The sequence below is a fragment of the Camellia sinensis genome, chromosome 6, assembly GCF_055761805.1.
Source record: "Camellia sinensis isolate YWXY chromosome 6, ASM5576180v1, whole genome shotgun sequence".
NCBI classification, from domain to species: Eukaryota; Viridiplantae; Streptophyta; class Magnoliopsida; order Ericales; family Theaceae; genus Camellia; species Camellia sinensis.
In genome coordinates, this window is record NC_138966.1 from 198,174,766 (window position 1) to 198,199,817 (window position 25,052).

The 25,052-nt window shown below is 39.5% G+C and overlaps 1 protein-coding gene across 3 annotated transcripts in view; it reads left to right on the forward strand.

The window, feature by feature from the left end:
* The first annotated feature begins 582 nt into the window (after window positions 1-582).
* LOC114292699 (UDP-glucuronic acid decarboxylase 4) overlaps window positions 583-25,052 on the forward strand; it is a 37,330-nt gene continuing 12,860 nt past the window's right edge. Inside the window, exons 1-4 of one of the 3 annotated variants that reach the window (XM_082872944.1) lie at window positions 583-1,023; window positions 17,061-17,167; window positions 17,292-17,366; window positions 18,732-18,824. In XM_082872944.1, coding sequence (XP_082729070.1) covers window positions 17,123-17,167; window positions 17,292-17,366; window positions 18,732-18,824 — 213 coding nt within the window. In that variant the 5' untranslated portion in view covers window positions 583-1,023; window positions 17,061-17,122. Of the gene's footprint in view, window positions 17,168-17,291; window positions 17,367-18,731; window positions 18,825-25,052 lie in introns of all 3 variants that reach the window. The other 2 variants (XM_082872943.1, XM_082872942.1) reach the window with 2 other exon arrangements.

Below are 25,052 nucleotides of genomic sequence, written 5' to 3' on the forward strand. Positions count from 1 at the left end.
ACTTTTTTTGGATTATTTAGTCTAAAATGACTTGAAGAGACTTCACGCAAGGATTATAGGTTGTTTGGTGCAGTTTATAAATTCTCGTTGTAATTTTTTAAAATGATTTTATTTTATTTTAAGAACTTATGCTAGAATGTTTTATGCAACTTTTACTTGTAATGTATATGATAAAAAATTAGTTAAAAAGAGCTAATTATTTAGAAACTGATGAAAGGGTGAAAATTTTAATTTTTTTCTGATTATATTAATATTAAACATGAGAAAGTTGCATTAAACATACCCAATATACTTTTCCAGTGCTCGCCCTCAATATTTGAATGAATAAAATCAAGTTCAATGGGTAACAAATTTAAATATTAAATTTGGATACTCAAATTTAATCAACAATGTGGCAAAAATAAACACATATCTCCAAATTTCAAAATTTATAATGTCAATGTCATCTTTAAAATTTAATAGTCAAATTTAATCAACAGTATTCCAACACTAAAAACAACCCATCTCCAAATCCAAAAATTATAGAGGGCCGAGCCCATTTCATTTTAACAATCCACAAACTAATGACCCACGGCTACGGCCCACGTAATCACTCTCGACTCGCACGACGTCAGCAGCACTTTATGCATGCGAACCCTAACCCTAAACCTAACCAGGCGGTTGGGTCATTTCAGCGGCGTGTTCTCTCTCTCTCTCTCTCTCTCTCTCTCTCTCTATATATATATATATATTTGGAGTTTCAGTCTGTCACTATCGGCTTGTGGTTGTAGACAAAGCGACCATGAGTCGAGGCGGCGGAGCCGCTGCCGGTGGTGTTGGTGGTGCGAAGGGGAAGAAGAAGAGAGTGATGTTCACTATTGACTGCGCGAAGCCGATGGAAGATAAGATCATGGACGTCGCTTCACTGGAAAAGTTGCTCCAGGAACGCATCAAGGTCGGCGGCAAGGCCTGAGCTCTTCGCGACTCCGTCACCGTCTCTCGTGAAAAGAGCAAGATCACCGTCACCTCCCCCTTCTCTAAGCGGTAAAATTTTCCATTTTTATTATTCTGATTGTCTGCTAAGAAAATGGGGGAAATATTATTGAAAATGTAGGGTTTGGGTTTGGGATCGTTAATGGGGCTGAAGTTTGGCTCTTTGGCTGTTGATATTGTGCCTCTGAGATGAATGCAGCACCCTATATCAATATGGAGAAGGAAAGATAAGAATGGTTGTTCTTGCAAACTAGTTACTTGTTCTTTTTCCTATATTGTCTTAGAAAGTTTCCATCATCACCATAATTATCAGAGAGAGAGAGAGAGAGAGAGGCGAGGTCGAGAGGTGCAGATCTCTAATATTTCACCAGCAGCATCCACCTTTGTGGTCACTTCCACTGCCACTGCAGATTTAAACTCATATCAATCAAGTTAAGGACTAGGTTTCTGATAGCATAAACACAATATAGATGAAACCCCTAACCTGGTATTACAAGGAGGTTGCAGAGGCATCGTTGGATGCATCGCACTGGATGTATTCGATGGGGACGAGGGCTGCGAGCGACGCTGTGGACTTTCCAGGGGCCACTAGAGTGTTGGAGAGAGGGAGGATTGCCGACGATGCCGGTGACGCGCTGATGATCAGGGCTATGCTCTGGTACTTTGAAGGTGCACTGTCGTCCTCAAATTTCAGTGAAGAATGGTTTGGTTTTGGTTTTCTCTGTGATTGAAGTTAGCGTTTCAAGTGTGGGTGAGAGAGAGAGCGGCTGGAGAGAGCGGCCGAAGAGAGAAGATGAGCGAAGAGAGAAAGAGAGAGAGGAAGCGCGACTTGTTTTTTTGTTTTAGGGTTTCAGGATTGTGTAATGATATATATAAAGAAGGGCATGTTAGTCATTTTGTTTGAGCTTGTCTTTTTGGACAAAATATTCTAGCGCTTGAACTTTTGGATAAACAAAAGTACAATTTAGACTTTTGGCCCGAGCACCCATTTTTAATTCTTAAATGTTTATTATTTAATATAAAATTGAATATTTGTTATTTGCCAAGAATTTAAAATTCATGGATTAATGGGTTAGTTGTTGTTAATATGAGATTCTAGGTCTAAAAATGGTTAACCCTACTAGGTTGGTTTGGTTCTCGATTTAGTTTGAGACTAACCCAAACCAACTATATGTATTTTATATATATATATCATATATGATTTCATTCAATAATTATATCCTTAAAGAGTTACAATGGAATTGACCATGACAAATTGGTAATTTCAAAAGATTTTTTCATAACTCTTTTTTTCTTTGAAATTTTGTTTTATAATAAGAATTTATAAAATAAAATAAAAAATAGGTGGAACTACACTTCTAACCTGAGTTTATTTGGGTTAGTTTTCAAACAATGTTTGGTTTGGTTTTGGATCTAAAAATTTGGAATCAATCATTATCACATTGGTTCATTTCTAGGTTTGGCTCTAATCTAAACCAGCTTGACTCACGTCCATCTTTACAATAAACCTTGTCAAATGGGATTTTTTGTGGATCGTGGCCTATTATTACTGATATTTTTTAAGTTGCATTGTTGACATACGTTTACTTTTTGACCAAATTTTTATAACAATAACATGAGATTTCGGAATTATGAGGTAGGAAAACATAATTATTGTTATGTTGTTTATGTCTATTTTGAAATAACATGTTTGGAAGAAATGGATATGAGCTTCTATATTAAAGCAAGAAACATGTTTTCCCCATTCATAATTCCAGAATCCCATATTGTTGTGACCGAGATTTGGCTAATGTAGTCAACAATGTAATCTTACAAAATACTAGTTGTATAATCACGATATATTAATCATAAAAAATAGCTTATTTGTCATTGTTTATTGTCACTAAAACACTAGTTACCAATGATCCATATACTTACACAAATAAAATAAACAATAACTAAAATTATCAATGACAAATAATTGATGAATTTTACATTAGTGGAATAGAAATAATGCAAAATGAAGTTGGTCATTGTATGACCAACTTGATAGAAGTTAAAATTTGTTAATGAGAACGAATAATAATTATAAATTCAAACAAAATGTATAAACAAGGCATTTTAAAAAGTTAAAATGTAGGTACTCAAAAAATATTAAAGAATAAATGCATATATTGATTGTTGTATTTGATTTGGAGAATGATTCTATATATTGAGAGTAAGAATTTCAATGAAAATTTGGAAGAACTAACACTCTACAAGGTATCATAATTTCCTTGTATTCTTTCTTGCCCACTCTCTAATTAAAATTTGGGCACTCAATTCACAAATTCAAATCTCAATTTTGTTTGGCCAAAAGTTTAGGCGCTGAAATACTTTGTCCAAAAGGACAAGTTTAAGTAAAATGACCAAAAAAACCCTTATATATATATATATCATATAACACTGTTTAACTTCAAGTCACACGCTCTCTCTTTCCCTTTTCAAACTCTCTCTCTCTCACTCTCTCTATATATATATCTATCTGTTTGTGTTTTCTCCGTCGTGCTCCTCCGCCCTCCTCTGTTAATGATCTCTTTCCACTCCGACAATTATGAATTTGGCACCACACCTCCCACCTCTATTCCCTCTTTGCCGTCGTTGTGGCACATTGAGTCGGACTGCGAGGGCTTCGTTCTTAAGGTCCTTTCGCTCCAGCTCTGCTCTCCAATCAAGCTTTTGTGATGCACTGATAATCATAGGGCACTCATCGAAGTTGTCTTTGACATTGCTCTCTTACAAAATCCGCCTCTTTTTCTCCTTCTCCCTTCGTCGATCTCATCCACACCGCTGTCATCGTCTTATCATCAACTCAAATCTGCAGCTACGGTAGTGATTTGAGAGAGAGAGAGAGAGGCAAGGTCAAGAGGTGCAGATTTGTAATATTTCACCAGCAACATCCACCTTTGTGGTCACTTCCACTGCCACTGCAGATTTAAACACGTATCAATCAAGTTAAGGACTAGGTTTCTGATAGCGTAAACACAATAGAGATGAAACCCCTAACCTGCTCTTGTTAGCTGAAGTGGGTAAAAATTAATCAAGTCTTGGTGCTAGGCCCAATGCGATCCTCACTTCGAGGTTGAGCTAGGTTGGATCTTGGCCTTATGGCCAACACTTGCTCTGAAGCAAGACAATCATTGGAGCTCGGCCTAATGTACGAATGTCACTCTAAAGTGGGCCGAGCAACATGGTGGACCTCCTGGACGAGCAGCCAACCACTCCGAAGTAGGTTGAGTAACACGTTGAACCTCCTGGATAGACAGACAACCACTCCGAAGTGGGGTGAGCAACATGTTGGACTTCCTGCTTGGACAACCATTCTAGAGTAGGCCAACTCAAAGAAGGCCAATTCACTGAAGATCTTTCTTGGGCCCACAAGAGACAAACAACTCTGCTCCTCTCCTTCTGTATGAACAGAACGTGGAGACATGGAGGTGTAGAGGGACAAGGTGCATAGGTGACAGACCTGCATCTGAATGACAGACGGAGTGGTTGTCCTTTTCCAATGAGAGATGTCCGCTAATGAGACAAACAAAACAGACCTGCACCCGAGTATCAGGCAGAGTGGTCGTCCTCCTCCAATGGGAGACGACCACGAATAAGACACATTGGACATATGGTGGAAAGAGAAGGACTTGAACGACAAACAACCTTCTCCTATAAAAGGTGAACACTATTCACTCTCAAGGGATCCGAAAATCCACACACTTAACATATATACACTCTTTGTATTCTCTCTTTTTGATCTCCCTAAGTCCCTGACTTTACAATCAGAGGGGTTTCCGACCAAATCCTGGTCGGGCAGTCTCACCGTTTGTTACTCTGTGCAGATCTTCAATTCCCAGAGCACGTTGTTCATCCATGAAGTTCAACCCTTTTTCATAGTGCGAAAATCACCCCCGCACAATTGGCGCTGTTTGTGGGAAAACCATTGATTGTTTCGTGACGAACTCCAGCGATGAGAATCGAAGATACACCCCATTCTGGACTAGGAGAGAGGACTCCAATGACGGAGAGAACCAAAGATAACGGTCCAGCATTCTCTAGAAGGCATGAAGACTTTGCAGACCTTAACGAATAGACCACCGATGTAGTAGAGCAACGTCATGTCATCGTCGGCGAGTCACCCCAACATAGCTCCCTTGATAGAGACAACAGCGACCAAAGGGAGAGAGTACCACACTGTTCTATGACAAGCTCTGGTGAGGGGAAAGAAAGAGATACCTTTGTTGCCACTGTGGAGAAGGACTCTGTTGACAGAGAAGACAAAGGATAACAAATTAATACTTTGAAGAGTGCCGGAAAACCAGATATGCACTAATGGATATAGAGAGACCAGATCTGCACTGACAAATGAAGTCCAGACATGGCGTACACCACTATACTATTGTTTAGTCGTTCTAATGCCTCATTTTAGAGGACTCCGATGAAAGAGACGATGATCGATAAAGGACTATATTTTATGAAAGTGTTGGAAGACCAGATCTGCATCGAAGAACAAAGTCCAAATACGATGGAACACCACCGCATCATTGCTACTGACTCGTCTCATCATCTAGATGGAAGGACTCCAATATTGGAGAAGACGAATGATTAAGAACCAATAATCCTAACATTGTCAGAATACTAGATTTGTATCGATGAATGAAGTCTAGATGTGGCAAAGCACCACAGAATCCCTACTATTCAATTGTCCCACCGACTAGACGGAAGAACTCCAATGATGGAGAAGACGAATGACAAAGGATAGATGCTCCTGAGTCTTCTGAAAGATGAGATTTGTATTGCCGAACAAAGTTTAGATGTAGTGAAGCTCCACCATATCCTCGCAATTGAGTTGTTCCACCTATTGGAAGGAAAGACTCCATTGATGGAGAAAACGACAAACAAGGGTATGGTACAACCAAGACATAAGTTTGGGTTAATCCCAACTGACTACATTAGGTCGATCCCAGCTAACCATCTTAGTGTGGGCCTAACAAAGGTCTGGGCTGATCCCAGTCAACCACCTTGACGTGGGCCTAACAAAGGTCTGGATTGATCCCAGTCGACCACCTTAGTGTGGGCCTAACAAAGGTCTGGGCTGATCCCAGTCGACCACCTTGACGTGGGCCTAATAAAGGTTTGGACCGATCCCAGCCGACCACCTTGACGTGGGCCTAACAAAGGTCTAGGTTGATCCTAGTTGACCACTTCGATGTGGGCCGAACAAAGGCCAGTCCGATATAGGCCGAATAGAAGTTAGGTTGAACTTAACTGTCCACCCCGAAGTGCGATGAACAAAGGCCACTCTGAAGTGTGCCAAACAGAAGTTAGATCGAAGCTAGTCCTTCACTACGAGGTGGGTTGAATAGAGGCCACCCAACGTAGGCCAAAAAGAAGATAGGTTCAACCTAGCTGTCTACTTTAAAGTGTGCCGAACAAGAGCTAGGTTAAACCGAGCCCTCTACAATGAAGTCTGAACAGAAGCTAGGTCAAAGCTTGCTCTCCACTCCAAAGTGGGATAAACAGAAGCGTAACCGAGTCAAGTAACGGTCGAACAATGATGATCGATTGGGGGCAAGACAACTAATTCAATTAAGGCCAAACGGGAAATCTTGCAAGGTTTCCCTATTATTGCTCGACTGGAAGAGCAACTCAATTTTTTGAAGGCATAAGGCGAAGTCTAGCCGAACAACGAACAATGTAGGGCTACATCTTTGTTGCTCGGCTGGGGGCAACAACATAAACATTAAGAAATTGAAAGTTCGAGTTACAAGTCCAACACTTGGCAAATTTCGAAGATATTTTATTAACTTAAAGTTTCATTACAAAAGGACCTCAGCCTAATGAAGGTGATACGAAGTGGAAGAGCTACAAAGAGGGATGAACAACAAAGGTTGGTTGGATGCTCAACGTCCACTTCGAAGTGGGCCGAGCAACAAAAGTTAGTCGGACGTCCAATGCTTGGACAGAACAACAGAGGTTGGTTGGATGCCCAATGCCCACTTTGAAGCGTGCCAAGAAATGCAGGTTGGTTGGACTCTGAACGTCCACTTCGAAGTAGGCCAAGCAGCAAATGTTGGTCAAATGCCCAACGTTTGGGCCGAGCAATAGAAGTTGATTGGACGCCCAACACCCATTCCGAAGTGGGCCGAGCAACAGAAGTTGGTTGGACGCCTAATGCTCACTCTGAAGCAGATTGAACAACAAGAGTTGGCTGGACGCCCAATGCTTAGGCTGAGCAACAAATGTTGGTTGGATACCCAACGCCTACTCTGAAGCACGCCCCGAGCAACAGAGGTTGGTTGGACGCTTAACGCCCACTTCGAAGTGGGCCGAGCAATAAAAGTTAGTTGGACATCCAATGCTTGGACAGAACAACAGAGGTTGGTTGGATGTCCAACGCCCACTTTGAAGCGCGCCAAGCAATGGAGGTTGGTTGGACTCTGAACGTCCATTTCGAAGTAGGCTGAGCAGCAAAAGTTGGTCAAACGCCCAACGCTTGGGCCGAGCAATAGAAGTTAGTTAGACGCTTAAAGCTTGGGCCGAGCAACAGAAGTTAATTGGATGCCTAACACTCATTTTGAAATGGGTCGAGCAACGGAAGTTGGTCGGACGCCTAATGCTCATTAAGAAGTAGACCGAGCAACAAAAGTTGGCCGGACGCCCAATGTCTGGGTTGAGCAGTAGAAGTTGGAATGACGTAGACCGAGCAACAAAAGTTGGTCGGACGCCCAATGCCTGGGCCGAGCAATAGAAGTTGGTCAGACGCCCAATGCTTCGACCGAGCAATAGCGGTTGGTTGGATGCCCAATGCCTACTCTTAAGCGCGCCGAGCAATGGATGTTAATTGGACTACCAACACCCATTCCGAAGTGGGTCGAGCAACGAAAGTTGACCGGATACTTAATTCTCACTTTGAAGTGGACCGAGCAACAAAAGTTGGTTGGACGCCCAACGCTTGGGTCGAGCAACAAAAGTTGGTCGGACACCCAACGATTGGGCTGAGCAGCAGAAGTTGGTCAGACAACCAATGCCTAGGCCGAGCAACAAAGGTTGGTTGGACGCCCAACACCCACTCTAAAGCACACTGAGCAATGAAGGTTGATTGGATACCCAATACCCATTCTGATGTAGGCTGAGCAATGAAAGTTGGTCGGACGCTCAATGCTCACTCCGAAGTGGACTAAGCAACAGTGGCTGATTGGACGCCTAACATCCACTCCAAAGTGGACTGAGCAAAGGAAACGGGTCAAAACTAGCTAAGCAAACCAAGTTTCATAGCTCGAGTAAACAACCAAAAGATTGACAACAAACAAAGTTGGAAGTGCAACATTCTACCAAATAAATACACTACAAACAACAAGCAAAGGTTGAAGGAGTGCAGTGCCTGACGAGAGTCAATATTATTGAAGTCGATACCAAGACTATAACGGCTATGTTCTAGACAACTTTCAAGATAAGAGGTACTAAGGTTGATGTAGCTCGGTGGTAGAGAAACCGAATTAAAAATGCAAACTTGCAACGCCAAAGCTGCTAGGGCCAACCAAGCAACTCGTTGTTGAAAAACAAAAACAATGCAAACAAGTTGCTACGGCCGACTAACTAAGTGACGGACAATTCTTAAGTTGAAGGTAAAATGACCGACCAATATATGAAGAAACGAGCTGAACAAATAGACGTGCTAATCATGTCCAAACAAGAAAATGGTGCATGATCCGCATGACCAAGCAATGTTAGCAAGCTATGCTTCGAGATCGGACAGACTGAAGGGGCAGGACTTGGCCAACCAAGCATTGAGACCAACACCAATTTATCTCCTACAAGTAGGACTGAGCAAAAAGATAGCGCATATGTCTTTCAAATTAGAACAAAGCTGTGATAAAGCACACTTGGCCTGCTTTGAAGCGTCGCTGTGTTGCTCGGCCTAGTCGACGAACACTGCAAAAATATATATATATATACTATTTTGCATATATATTTTCAAGTCAAGCAACGACGCTTAGCCGACTGAAAGAGCACCAAGCTAGACAATTACGAGGCTAGTGAAGATACACATTTAGTTTGGGGGCATAACCGAGCTACGAAATATTGGGCAGACGCAAACGTTGGGCCGAACAATAATTTTGAATCCAACTCATGAAGCTCAAATTAAGTTGTGATCAACCAAACTTCGAAGTTTGTGACAGAATTGGCTTTCGCTTCGCCAAACGTAAGTGCAAGCCAGGGGACAAATGAAGTGGGTAAAAATCAATCAAGTCTTGGTGCTAGGCCCAATGCGATGCTCACTCCGAGGTTGAGCTAGGTTGGACCTCGGCCCTATGGCCAAAACTTGCTCCGAAGGAAGACAATCATAGGAGCTTGGCCCAATGTACGAATGTCACTCTAAAGTGGGCCGCGCAACATGGTGGACCTCCTCGACGGGCAACCAATCACTCCGAAGTAGGTTGAGTAACATGTTGAACCTCCTGGATGGACAGACAACCACTCCGAAGTGGGGTGAGCAACATGTTAGACCTCCTGGTTGGACAACCATTCTGGAGTAGGCCAACTCAAAGAAGGCCAATTCACTGAAGATCTTTCTTGGGTCCACAAGAGACAAACAACTCTGCTCCTCTCCTTCTGTATGAACAGAACGTGGAGACATGGAGATGCAGAGGGACAAGGTGCATATGTGACAGATCTGCATCTGAATGACAGGCGGAGTGGTTGTCCTCCTCCAATGAAAGATGTTTGCTAATAATGAGAGAAACAAAACAGACCTGCACCCGAGTGTCAGGCGGAGTGGTCGTCCTCCTCTAATGGAAGACGACCACGAATAAGACACATTGGATAGATGGCGGAGAGAGAAGAACTTGAACGACAAACAACCTTCTCCTATAAAAGGTGAACACTATTCACTCTCAAGGGATCCGAAAATCTACACACTTAACATATATACACTCTTTGTATTCTCTCTTCTTGATCTCCTTGAGTCCCTGACTTTACCATCGGAGGGGTTTCTGACCAAATCCCGGTCGGGCAGCCTCACTGTTTGTTACTCTGTGCAGATCTTCAATTCCTAGAGCACGTTGTTCATCCATGAAGTTCAACCCTTCTTCATAGTGCGGAAATCACCCCCGTACACTAGCCATGTACAAGGAGGTTGCAGAGGCATCGTCAGAGCCCTGGGACTCCCTGTATCACTCAGAATCATGGTGATTCTGAGCCCTCCAAAGGAGGCTTCGGTGGTGCGTCATTGGAGATATCGCACTGGATGTATTCAATGGGGTGGTCGGCGTTACATGGCGGACGAGGGCGGCGAGTGACGTTGTGAACTTTCCAGGGGTCGTTGGGGGTGTCAGAGAGGGGGAGGATGTCGACGAGGTAGTTGCCGACGATGCCGGTGACACCGATGATCAGGGCTATGCTCTGGTACTTTGGAGGTGCATCGTCGTCCCTGAATTGCGGAGAAGAATGGTTTGGTTTTGGTTTTATTTGTGATTGAAGTTAGGGTTTCGAGAGAGAGAGAGAGAGAGAGAGAGAGAGAAAGAGTAGAGGGAAGAGAGAGAGGAAGCGTGACTTGTTTTAGGACCGTGTAATGATATATATAAAGAAGGGTATGGTAGTCATTTTTTTGAGCTTATCTTTTTGGACAAAATATTTCAGCGCCTGGATCTTTGGCCAAATAAAATTACTATTTATACTTTTGGTCGGAGCACCCATTTTTAATTCCTACATGTTTTTATTTAATATAAAATTGCATATTTTTTATTTGCCAAGTATTTAACATACATGGATTAACAGGTTAGTTGTTGTTAACATGAGATTCCAAGTCTAAAAATGGTTTACCATACTAGGTTGGTTTGGTTCTCGAATTAGTTTAAGACTAACCCAAACTAGCCATATATATTATATATATATATATATATCATATACAATTTCATTCAATAATTATATCCTTAGAGAGTTACAGTGGAATTGACCCAGACAAATTGGTAATTTCAAAAGTTTTTTTAATTACTTTTTTTCCTTTAAAATTTTGTTTTATAATAAGTATTTATAAAATAAAATAAAAATAGGTGGAACTACACTTCTAACCTAAGTTTATTTGGGTTAGTTTTCAAACAATGTTTGGTTTGGTTATGGATCTAAAAATTTTGAATCAATCATGATCGCATTGGTTCATTTCTAGGTTAGGCTCTAATCTGAACCAACCTGACTCACGGCCATCTTTACAATAAACCTTCTCAAATGGGTTTATTTTTTTGTGGATCGTGACCCATTATTAGTAATATTTTTAAAGTTGCATTGTTGACATATGTTTACTTTTGACCAAATTTTCATAACAATAACATGAGATTTTGGAATTATGAGCTGGAAAAACATAATTATTGTTATGTAGTTTGTCTATTTTGAAATAATACGAGCTTCTATATTAAAGCAAGAAACATATTTTCCCCATCCATAATTCCAGAATCCCATATTGTTGTGACGGAGATTTGGCTAAATGTAGTCCACAATGTAATCTACAAAATACTAGTTGTATAATCACGATATATTAATCATAAAAAATAGCTTATTTGTCATTGTTTATTGTCACTAAAACACTAGTTACCAATGATACATATACTTAAACAAAATAAACAATAACTAAAATTATCAATGACAAATAATCGATGAATTTTACATTATTGGAATAGAAATAATGCAAAACGAAGTTGGTCATTGTAGGACCAACTTAAACGAAGTTAAAATTTGTTAATGAGAAATAATAATAATTATAAATTCAAACAAAATGTATAAACAAGGCATTTTAAAAGTGAAAATGTAGGAACTCAAAAAATCTTGAAGAATAAATACATGTATTGATTGTTGTATTTGATTTGGAGAATGATTCTATATATTGAGAGTAAGAATTTCAATGAAAATTTGGAAGAACTAACACTGTACAGGGTATCATAATTTCCTTGTATTCGTTCTTGCCTACTCTCCAATTAAAATTTGGGCACTCAATCCATAAAATTGAAATCTCAATTTTGTTTGGCCAAAAGTCTAGGTACTGAAATATTTTGTCCAAAAGGACAAGTTTAAGCAAAATGACCAAAAAAACCCTTATATATATAACACAGTTTAACTTCAAGTCACACACTCTCTCTCTCTCTCTTCAAACTCTCACTCTGTGCGTGCGCGCTTCCTCTATTGCACTCTTCCGCCCTCTTCATTGATGACCTCTTCTCACTCTGACAGATCTAAGTTTGGTGCCGCATCTCCCACTTTTGTTCCCTCTCTATTGCCACTGTGGCACACCGAGTCGGATTGCGAGGGCTTCGTTCTCAAGGTCCTTCCGCTCTAGCTCTGGTCTCCAATCAAGCTCTTGTGATGCACTGATAATCTCAAGGCACTCATCGAAGTTGTCTTTGACATTGTTCTCTCCCACAAACTTCGCCACCTGTACTTAGATCTCTCTCTCTCTCTCTCCCCCTCTCCCTTTGTTGATCTCATCTACACTGTCGCCGCCGTCTCATTATCACCTTAGATCGGCAGCTACAGTGGTGATCCGAGAGATAGATTCCATATATATGTCACCGTCTCTCTTTGTCTCATTTTCACTCTGTTTCATGCTATATTACATTTATATTCGTATATATATATATGTGTGTGTGTGTATATGTGTGTATATCTGTTTGTGAATGGCTTTGAATATGAAACCCTAACCCTATATATATTACATTTTTTTTTTTTTTGTTTTCAATCTGGTTTGGGCCTTTTTTATAGTTTTTAATGGTGTGATTATAGCAGGAGATAGTTAAGATTTGAGTCAAGATTTGTTGTACTTGCAATCTAATGTTGTTTTCATCATTTTAATTTTGGATGGAAGGATAAATCTATGGATTTATTCTTCTGTTGAGCATGTTCATCATGTTCATTGTTGTGTTGAGGGGGGGAGGGGAGGGTGGTTAGTGTTATTGTTATTGTTGTTGATGATGATGATTATGATGATCAAAATCAAACAAATAATTTGAATAGATAAGGCTGAGAGAGATAAAGGGAAAAGAAAGATTTGAATAGATAATAAAATATGTTTAAAATTTAAACAGATAAAAAATTAAATAGATAAAAAAAAATTAAACAGATAAAAAAATTGAACAAATAGTTTTAAACAGATAAGTGAAAAAATTGAATAAATAATCAAATTTGGACAGATATTTGAATAGGTAGGGGAAAATTTTTGAATAGGAAAGGGAAAATTTGAACAGATAGTGAAATTTTTTGAACAGATAGGGAAAATTTTTAAACAAATAGTCAACAAAAGTCAACAGATAAATTAAGAGATAAAATTAGAAATAAAATGTCCTCTAAAATTAATAAAAGGATTTCTTACCAAATTATTTAACAAATGGTATAACTTTTATCAAAAAAAAAATTCATTAGATCTAATGCTTTATACCCTCCATAACTTGGATTTTTTAACAATTATCTCTTAAAATTTCTATCAGTAGTTAGTTCATGCTTGGGGTGGGCGTTATATATACGCAGTTGTTTGTTAAAATTACCAGTCCATCTTTCTCACATTTTTTGACCTCCCATTGAATATTTTTTTTTGGTTCAAAAAATATTAATTTTAGTTGTAATGGTATGCCATGGTTCATATCGAAGTAACCTCTTAGATTGATTTTGCTTTAAATATTTGAAACTGATAGTAAAATAAAAAAGAAGGTTAAGCATGATGAGGTCATACATAGTTGTGGGCTAGTAATCAGAGCCTAAATGTTATATATTTAGCTCTGTTTGTATCTAAAATATTGTAAATAATATATTAATAATATTATTTCGAAACTTGGTGGTGGTTTGCAGCCACCACGCACCGTTTTGTTTGTCCTCCACCGTTTTGTTTTTTTCTTTTTCTTATGGTGCATAGTGAACACCACCGAGCTTTGAGATAATATTATTAATATGTAAGCATATCTATAATATTATAATATACATATATATATATATATATATAAAGGAAATGGGGTATATTTATATATAGAAAGGAAATGGGGTGGGTGGGTTTGTCCCCATTAAGTTTCGAGATAATATTACTAATATATTATTTAGAATATTTTAGATACAAACACTCAAAATATACAAAATTTGGTGGTGAACTTTAGAGCAATATGCAGGAGCCAAACAATCGACCACCGCAATTTTTTTCTTTTTTGATCAGCAACATTTAAATTTGCTTCAGCCTGAGTAATTCTGTGCTTGAGGAGCTTTGTGATGGTTATATTGAGCTGTTACTTTTTAAAAGGTTGCATGAATTCCCTTTAGCTCGCTGACATTATGAAAATATATTTGTTTTAGTGTTAGTGTTGAGCAAAAACAGTTCAATGATGCAAACAAACAGTTTCCTCAACATCATCAACTAGCTCATTGTTCAGACAAACACACGGGATTTTTTTTTTTTGTTTTTCTAAACCTTGGAATTGTAACTTTTTTCTTCATTGACCTGTGCAATAAAATTGGCAATTAAGACATAGGATCTTTTTGTTTTTTTTAATCTTAGAATTGTAACGTATTTCTTCATTTCCCTGTGCTATAAAATTGGCCATTAAGCCTTTCAGCGGATAATACATTGCAGTAGGAATTTTTTCATGGTCAACTTCACCTCTAACAGGCATCGATTTATTGTGTACAGAGCCCACCTGAAAAGACTCAACAAATTTAAGCTTTTGCATTCTGCTTGAGCTCACTCTATGAAATGTGTATTTTTGTTTCTGGATGTTGTTGACTTGATCATATAGAATAAGTTTTATTTTTAATGTTTATGGGAAGTTATTACACTGCTGTTGGCATTTATCCGATGTGGGCATGTACATGTGTGTAATAGTACCTCATTGGATGACCTTCATAGTTCTGTTAAATGAGATCTCATTTGGTAAAGGTTCTATGCCGTAGTTCACTTTAGGCTTGTTGAATTTTGTTTTGCATCCCTGTTGCTTATCTTAAATAGTGGGTTGTATTCAAATATCTGAAGTATCTGACAAAGAAATATCTGAAGAAACACAATGTCTGGGATTGGCTTCGAGTAATTGCATTGAGCAAGGACCGTAACATTTATGAGTTGTGATACTTCAACATTGCTGACAATGAGGGAGAGGATGAAGACTAAATTTCCTGGCAAAGGATTTCCTTTCCATCCCCACATTCCCTTTCTACACTATCTTAGAATTACTTTGTTTAGAGTACTTTTATACTTCAGAACTTGGCATCTTGAGTTTTGTTTTACAGATTACAATAGTTCTGCAATTTGTTAATGCTAGAGTTTGATTTTTTGAATTGCTCTCTTCATTTTGAGCTTCCTATTCTGGTGAACTAGGGTAAGTTTTGGCTAATTTTTTTTTTTTTTTTTGGTTTATATTCTATGTTTTAGTTATTTCACAAGAAATATATGTGACAATATTTATGGAAATGTCACAGGAAATTTAACATTTTACTGTTTTTTTATTTTTATTTTTATTTTTGATAAATATTATATTAATAAAATAACAATAGTATATAAACAAGATCCCAAACAGTCAACCCAACCAAATAACAAAACAAAAAAATAAACAACAAAAAAATAAATCTGCCAAAAAATATTTTATTGATTTTAAAGAGAATTCTATATATATATCTATTAGATACGTTCCTTGCATTTTTTGTCATTTGGTTTTATTCAATCCTAAAAAAATATCAGTTATATCCTCTGGAAAATTATATAAAAATTATAAAATTACTGAAGTTTCTGCATGAATCAATACAAATAGGATTTACTAAAAAATCTATTTATGCGAGATTTGGAAATAGAAAAGGAAAATATATGTGGAATGTGAATAAAATATATCTATATTTTATATAATTTTATATATATATATATATATGTATATGTGTACATATACAGTGTTAACAGACAATCTACCATAAGATTGTGGGGGGCTCACATGTGAGTTCGACTCTCTCTTTTTATGTGATTCCTACTGTGTCTTTTTTTGTGTGATGTGAATGATTTTTATGCAATTTGTGCAATTCAAATGATATAATTAAGGGTTGGTTTGGCATACACTATATAATTCATTTTTTTATCTTTTTATCTTTTTTCCATCACATCACCTCTCTACTTTTCTGCACATCTTTTCGTAAAAAGACAAAAAGTACATTTTTTTAGGACACCCCAAACCAATCTTAAAACTACTTCTGCAAATAATTTTTTGTTTTGTAAAATTTATTAATTTATATAATATTACTCAGACTTTGATGAAGCTAATTTAGGGTTGGTTTGGGATGTTCTAAAAAAGTGCACTTTTTGACTTATTAGCTTATATGGGTCGAGTTTGGGTTGAGTTTGATGTGATGTGTTAGAGAGGTGATATGATTTAAATAAGATGATGTGACTTAAATAGGATAGTGACTTTTTGACTTTTTGTATTATTTAGGTTTTGCCAAACTTGGCCTTAATACCAAATTTTAAGTAGTAGTGTTTTATTCCTTTCTTTAGTTACAAATATGTCCCAAAATTTACCTATTGCAAAGATTCTGGCCACATTCTATCATTGAAGTACATTATTAAAAATAAAAAAGACAACCAAGGATAAAGTAACATTGTTATAATTTATATGGTTCCTTTTAAAGTGATGTAGATCAATGTTTAATTAGGGTCGTTAACAATTAAAAAATGTGTTGGCAAATGAGATGAGGGTGGGATCTAAATATTATATTTGTATTTACATTTTACATAACCTCAACTACATTATAAAATATTTGCCTTAATTTTATTAGATAAAGAAGGACCCCTAACATCATGTTGTTAGTCTTTTGTAAAACACCCATTCAAATAAATACCCAAATATGATTTTTAGATATAATAATAATAAACAAATATTGAGTACAATAATGACGGGATAATCTCACTGGTAAATGCAATTCAATAGATATTTTTATCTCCCACTAACCTCGTCATGTGGCCTTCTCATTAATTAATAACACCACCACATGTTATATTCAACATTTACTCAATAATAAATTATGCATTGCTTTGACCAAAAGTGTTTATCATTACTTTCAAATTCGATGAAGTTTAGGTACGTTTTGATGGGCATTGAAGGTGAGGATTGCTACAATTTTTAACACTTATGGACCACGTATGTGCATCGACGATGGCCTTGTCGTTAGCAATTTCGTCGCCCAGGTGTATTTTTTATATGCCCCTCTTTTACATTTTCCTGATTATTGAACAATACAATGTTTTTAAGATAGTTTCATGTTGTTGTAGTATTTGTGTTCATTGATTTTTAATTGTAATGGACATACAGGCATTAAGAAAGGAGCCATTGACTGTTTATGGGGATGGCAACCAAACTAGGAGTTTCCAATACGTCTCTGACTTGGTAATTAGTCTTTTTAGGAAATGCTTATGATGTTCTTTTCCCTACCATGTTCTAGTTATTCATGGTCAATATGTTTTGAAAATTGACACTTGCTTTAGTATTTTCTATTTTTTAAAATACTTTCTTAAAAGAGCAGCTATGATGTTTTAAAAAAGGAAAAAACTGTGATCGCTAATGACACTTTGAGGAGTTTTGTTGAAATGTTTAATATTAGGGCTGAGCAAGAAATCCGTAAAATCCGTAATCCGATCCAGTCCAGTCCAATCCGATAGGTTTGGATTGGTTTTTCGAATCCGTGGTTCGGTTCCGGATTGAAGAATTAAAAATCCGTAATCTACGGATTGGTTCCGGATTGAACCTCACGGTTCCGGATTGGAACCGATCCGGACCGTATACAAATAGTCTATATTTTTATTATACATCCTCCCCCATAGTATCTTCTCTTATTCTATATAAAATCTAAACTCAAATCTAAATCTCGTATAATATCTTCTTTTATTACTTTTGTTTTTTAGTTTTTAGTTTTAATTTGTAATGGTCTAAATACTTATGATGAAACTAGTTTTTTTATGATTGTTTAAATTCTAGAACATTATGTCGCTATTATAAAAAAACATGTTGCTATTGTAGAACTAATATAGCGCTATGTTTATATTTTTATAAAATTAAAGTATTATATATATATATATATATATATATTTTTGTTATTTAATTATGTGAATCCGTGGTCCTAAACCGATCCAATCCGTGTTGAAATGGATTGGTTCGGATTGGTTCCAAGATTTAAACGGATCAGATTGGTTCCGATTTTTCAGGAACCGTAGATAACGGATTGGTCCTGGTTTTATCCAAATCCGGTCCAATCCGGACCATGCTCACCCCTATTTAATATCATATCTCCTTTTTGTGGCTGTGGGGTAGGAGGAGGAGGGGAGTGCAAGATGTAGGGGAAGGATAGTGGTCGCTTTTTTGTTTTGTTATTGGTAACGAGGGTATCTGAGACTTTGTCCTGATTAATCACTTAGATATATATAGTTTTTCCGTCTCACACATACCAGTAATTATTGAACACAAGCCTTAGAGTTGAGCATTTCATGAGATTTGAACTTGTGTCCTATACCTTTTGAGGCTTTTATCATGGCTTAATTTCCCAATCGACTAATTCCTAAGGACTGGGTGGTGGTTGGGTTGTGGGGTAACCTTCTAAATATCTTGTCCTCTCATATTATTTTGTCACTAAAATTAATTAGAGGTGTTGGGATTGTGGGGTAAACTTTTGAATATCCTGTACTAGTATACTCTTCGTTTTATTACTAAAATTAATTAGAGATGTTGTGTCGTGTCGTGTCTGTACCTGATGAATAGGTGAAGGGCTTGATGCGATTGATGGAAGGGAAACATGTTGGTCCTTTCAATCTTGGCAACCCTGGTGAATTCACCATGCTTGAACTTGCTCAGGTAAATTGGTTCTTGAATTATATATTCACATTCTCATCAATTTCACAAATTTATTCATATATTGTTGGAAGAACAGATATGAAATTTAAATCAGCAGAAAATAATGCAATCTGAACCATGTTGTGCTCACCATGCATTTTTAGGAACTTACTGAAGCATCATTACATTATCATCAAATATTCATAATGAATTGATGTTGTTGAAGCTGTTAATATAATATTGTTAATTTGTTAATTGTATAGCTGTCTAGCTTTCTTGCTAATTGTATAGCTGGCTTCTTTCTGCTTTCGGTGGTAATGGATTGGCATCCAATGTACATTGCTTCTCTCTATAAAGAGAGAGTTCATTTCTCTTGTAATATACAACACATAATACAGAAACACTCTTTGCTCTCTAGCCTCTCTTTCAAATTAATCTTTCATGGTATCAGAGCGCATAAACCTGTTCGAAATTTTCTCCTGAGTCCAACGGCACCAAGCCCGTTCTCAGAAAAGCCAACACGCGCCCACACGCGCCGCCCTTAGCCTCTGCGCGTCAACACGACCGCCACCACTCTCACACGCGCTCGCACGCGCCAACTCCTGTCGCTCACTTCCGCCACGCGCCCACACGCGCCCACACGTCCGCGGCTCCCATACGCCGCGCCTGCTACCGTACGCGTACCGTGCGCCACTTTGCTATTGTGCACCCGCGTGCGCCAAACCAGCTCCCGTGCGCCGCGCCTGCGCTGTCTGCTAACGTGCGCCGTTGCCTTCCTGCTAACGTGCTCCCTCCCTGCACTCTGCTAACGTGCGCCGCTGACATCATTGCTGACATCATCTCTGTCCAGCATACCTTTCCTTGCTATTTTCGACCTTCCGGACTCACTGGTACACTCTGTTTTACCAAATTTTGCTCCTACGGATCTATTTCTATTACTTTAACCCTACTCAACTAGTATTATGGATCGTCATGATGCCTCCCATCCCATTTCCGTCATTTTAAATGGTTCAAACTATGTTCTGTGGGCCCAAGCTATGTCCTCTTTCCTCAAAGGCAAGAAGCTCTGGCGAATTGTCACCGGGGATGTGGCTAAACCAGTAAAAGACAGTGCCACTACTGAAACTCCTGTTCATACTGCTACTTATGAAGACCGACTTGAGGAATGGGACAGTAAGAATTACCAAATCATTACCTGGTTTCGTAATACCTCTATTACCTCTATCAGTCTTCAATTTGGCCGCTTTCAGCTTGACTCTGTAACTACTCCTGCGAAAGACATCTGGGATTTTTTGAAAGAACGATACCAGACTACTGGTCTTGCCCATCAATATCAACTTCAGAACCAACTTCACCGCATGCGCCAAGAATCCACTCAGTCCATTAATGACTTCCTTTCTCAAATATACTCTGTTTGGGATCAGCTTGCTCTTTCCGAACCAGCATGGCATGACCCCGAAGATGCCATTTTATTTACTATCCATCGCAACCAGCAAAGGTTGGTGCAATTTCTCATGGCTCTTACCTCATCTTTTGAGCCCGTACGTGCCTCTCTGCTTCATCGCCATCCATTGCCCACTCTTGAACAAGCAATTTCTGAGTTGCTCTCCGAGGAGACTCGTCTCGGTACTCTTCAAACTCATCATGTGGACTCTGTTCTTGCCACTCCTCCGTCCCGGCCATCCTTTCCCCAGCGGACTACTGCTTGCCTCTACTGTCAGAATCGAGGCCTTCCTTCAACCCATCTCCTGGTCCATTGCCCCGTCAGATCCTGCCGCTACTGCAACAAACTTGGTCCTGGCCATCTGCAACAGGATTGTTTTCGCAATCCCTCTCGCTCATCCTCCAATAGCCACTCCTCTCGCGGTGGCTCTTCCCGGGGAAACTTTCACCGTTCCGGCAATCAGTCTCATCACACTGCTGCTGCTGCTTCCGGGAATCAGTCTCATCAGACTGACACTGCCACCTCTGCCGAGTTCTCTGAGTCACCTACTCCATCTACCCCTCGCTTTTCTCCAACAGATGTAGAGGCCATGCTCAAACAGCTTCTCTCCCCATCTGGTACACCTCCTCCTACTGCTTTGTCTGTCATTCCAGGTAACTCTTCTTGGTATTTTGACTCTGCCTGTTGTAATCATATGACCTCCAGTTCTACTATTTTTTCTTCCTTATCTTCCTCTCCTCATATTCCCTCAATACATACTGCTGATGGTTCTCTCATGTCTGTTCGTCATGTTGGTACTGTTTCCACCTCTTCTTTATCCATACCTCACGTTTATCATATCCCTGCTCTTACCTTAAACCTTATTTCCATTGGTCAATTATGTGAACTTGGTCTAACTGTCACATTTTCTGCTACTGATTGTTTGGTACAGGACCCTCAGACAGGGCAGACTATTGGGATCGGCCGTAAGCATGGACGTCTCTATGAACTCATTCACCTTCATGTTCCTGCCTCTCCTCAAATTGCTGCTCCTACATCTACTTCCTCATTATCTCCCTTTCATCTTTGGCATTGTCGCTTAGGGCATATTTCTGTTAATCGCTTAAGGTCTTTGGTTTCTAGTGGACAGTTGGGTCATGTAATTCCCGATAATTTCGATTGTATACCCTGTCAACTGGCCAAACAACCTGCTTTATCATTTAATAAAAGTACTTCTGTTTCTCTTGCACCTTTTGATCTTATACATTCGGACATTTGGGGACCCTCACCTACTACTACTATGGGGGGATCCCGCTATTTTGTTGTTTTTATTGATGATTTTTCCCGGTTTACTTGGCTTTTTCTCATGAAACATAGGTCTGAATTGAAACACATTTATTATCGTTTTGCACAAATGGTCCACACCCAATTCTCCAAAACCATCAAAATTTTTCGCTCTGACAATGCTATGGAATATCGGGATTCAGATTTCCTTTCCTTTCTTCAGCATCATGGTACATTGCCTCATCGTTCCTGTGCTGGCACATCCCAGCAAAATGGCCGCGCTGAACGGAAACATAGGCATATTCTTGACACTACTCGCGCTCTCCTTCTCTCTTCTTCCTGCCCTGAAAACTTTTGGGGCGAAGCTGCCCTCACTGCTGTTTACACTATCAACTGTTCTCCTACACCTGTCATCCATAATCAAACTCCCTTTGAACGTCTGCATGGCACTCCCCCTCCATACGCCAATCTCCGGGTTTTTGGTTCTACCTGCTTTGTTCTACTTCAATCCCATGAACACACCAAACTTGAACCTCGCTCTCGTCTTTGTTGCTTTCTTGGGTATGGCATTGAACATAAAGGCTTCCGCTGTTGGGATCCTCTCTCTAAACGTCTTCGTATCTCCCGCCATGTCGTTTTCTGGGAACACCAAATGTTTTCCTCGTTATCCTCTTTTCACTTACCCGGACTTTCCACTACTGCACTATTTACTGATCCTTCCATCGATCTTTTCTCTGCTGATTTTGATACAGGTTCTTTCTCCATCGAGACGCCCTTGCTCACCTCTGATCCTGTCCAGCCTGCTCTCCCTGAAGGTCTACCTCTTGCAACCGCACCTCCTTCTCCACCGGCTCTTCCTCCCACCGATCCTCCTCCGGGTCGACCACGCCGGGTAACTCAACCTCCTATCCATCTTCGTGATTATATTGTTGGATCTGCTGCCTTCTCTACTTATGAACCTACCTCCTATCGTGAGGCTTGTACTAATCCTCTTTGGCAGCAAGCTATGACTGATGAACTTCATGCCTTGGATAAAGCTCATACTTGGGATCTTGTTGATCTTCCTCCTGGCAAGACTGCAATTGGCTGCAAATGGGTTTACAAAATCAAAACACATTCTGATGGCTCTATTGAACGCTACAAAGCTCGTCTTGTTGCCAAGGGCTTCAACCAAGAATATGGCATTGATTATGAGGAGACATTCTCTCCTGTTGCTCGGCTTACATCTGTTCGCAGTTTACTTGCTGTTGCTACTGCTCGCCACTGGGGGCTCTTTCAGATGGATGTCAAAAATGCTTTCCTCAATGGTCATCTCCTTGAGGAGGTCTACATGCAACCTCCACCTGGGTCCACTTTTCAACCTCATCAGGTTTGCAAACTACAGCGTGCTCTCTATGGTCTCAAGCAAGCACCTCGTGCTTGGTTTGCTACGTTCAGTTCTACCATTCTTGACTTCGGATTCACCTCTAGTTCCTATGACTCTGCTCTCTTTATACGGACTACTGCTCATGGTACTACTCTTCTTCTTCTGTATGTGGATGATATGATTATCACTGGTAATGATACAGCTGGTATTCTCCACCTCAAACAATTTCTCCACCAACAATTTGAGATGAAGGACCTTGGTACTCTTAACTACTTCTTAGGCCTTGAAGTCTCTCATGATTCTACTGGTTCCTATTTGTCCCAGGCCAAATATGCATCCGATCTTCTGGCTCGTGCTGGTCTTACTGATTGCAAAACTGCCTCTACTCCGATTGATCCTCAGATTCGTCTCACTCCTCTCGATGGCACTCTTCTCTCTGATGCTACTCTTTATCGCCAGCTCGTCGGCAGTCTTGTCTATCTCACAGTCACTCGTCCTGACATTGCCTATGCTGTTCACATTGTCAGTCAGTACATGTCGGCTCCTCGCACTCCCCACTATACTGCTCTACTCCGCATCCTTCGCTACCTCAAAGGCACTCTGTTCCATGGACTTCACTTCTCGGCTTCTTCCTCTCTTGACCTACGTGCCTTTTCCGATGCAGATTGGGCTGGGGATCCTACGGATCGACGCTCCACCACGGGATTCTGCTTCTTCTTAGGGGATTCTCTTCTTGCTTGGCGTAGCAAAAAACAATCTCTCACTGCCCGCTCTAGCACCGAAGCTGAATACCGTGCTCTTGCTGATACTACTCAGGAACTTCTCTGGCTTCGCTGGCTCCTTGCTGATATGGGAGTTTCTTCATCTACTCCTACTCCTCTCTACTGTGACAATCGGAGTGCTATTCAGATTGCTCACAATGATGTTTTTCATGATCGCACCAAACATATTGAGATTGATTGTCATTTCATTCGCCAGCATGTTACTTGTGGAACTGTTCATCTTCTTCCTATTGCTTCAATCGATCAACCCGCTGATATCTTCACTAAGGCTCATCCTCCTGGCCGCTTTACTGATCTTGTTTCCAAACTCAACTTGGTCGATGCTTTCCCTCCTTGAGTTTGCGGGGGGCTGTTAATATAATATTGTTAATTTGTTAATTGTATAGCTGTCTAGCTTTCTTGCTAATTGTATAGCTGGCTTCTTTCTGCTTTCGGTGGTAATGGATTGGCATCCAATGTACATTGCTTCTCTCTATAAAGAGAGAGTTCATTTCTCTTGTAATATACAACACATAATACAGAAACACTCTTTGCTCTCTAGCCTCTCTTTCAAATTAATCTTTGAGAAGCAATCATCACCAACATTCTATTATGGAAAAATCAATTTTTCCAGGTTTTTTTACAAATAAAGAATTCATGACCAGAGTGATGGAACAGTGAGTGACATTTTCTTAAAATTCAAGCCATTTTGATGACTCTTTTCTGCTGAAGTGATAAAATCAACATTTGCCCTGTTTTTGTATTGATTTTCTTTACATTTTTTTTGGGGGTATAGCATTACTATTATATTATATATTTGATGAAATTCGATTGGTATTTTCTACATGGATGTTGCCTGTGTGGGTAAAAATCTGACCACACTGCCCGTTTAGTGATCAGCAGCTAAGCACCGGCAGAATAGATGGCTCCAGCAACCTGTAACAGAAAAGAAAAGCTCCGGCGGTGGTTCTTCCACCCGGGGGCACTCCGACGATCAAGTCAGTATATCTCTCAAAGATAATCAAGTACTAAATTGAATACTCAAAGTATAAATTGCATACCTTAGACCCACGGGGGTGCCTCTCTTTTATAATATACTCAATCCAAGTCCAACTAGAAGTACGACTTCTATGAACTCCAATCTTAGTGCTTACTCTGGACTCTTTAAGAGATAGAGATAAACTCCCTAAGAGCTTTTATCCTTATCTTAACTAAGTCCCCTCTTTGCCTTAGGACTCTTGTCCCTTATCTTCGGACTCCGACATCTTCGGAGATGACCTCGGCTTCTCCAGGATTACCTCGGCTTCTCCGAGATTACCTCGGCTTAACTACCAGGGCACGTGGCACCTCGGCTGACACGTCGGCGTCACCATGCCACGTGTTGGTATTCAAAAAATATGTCCCCACAACTGCCC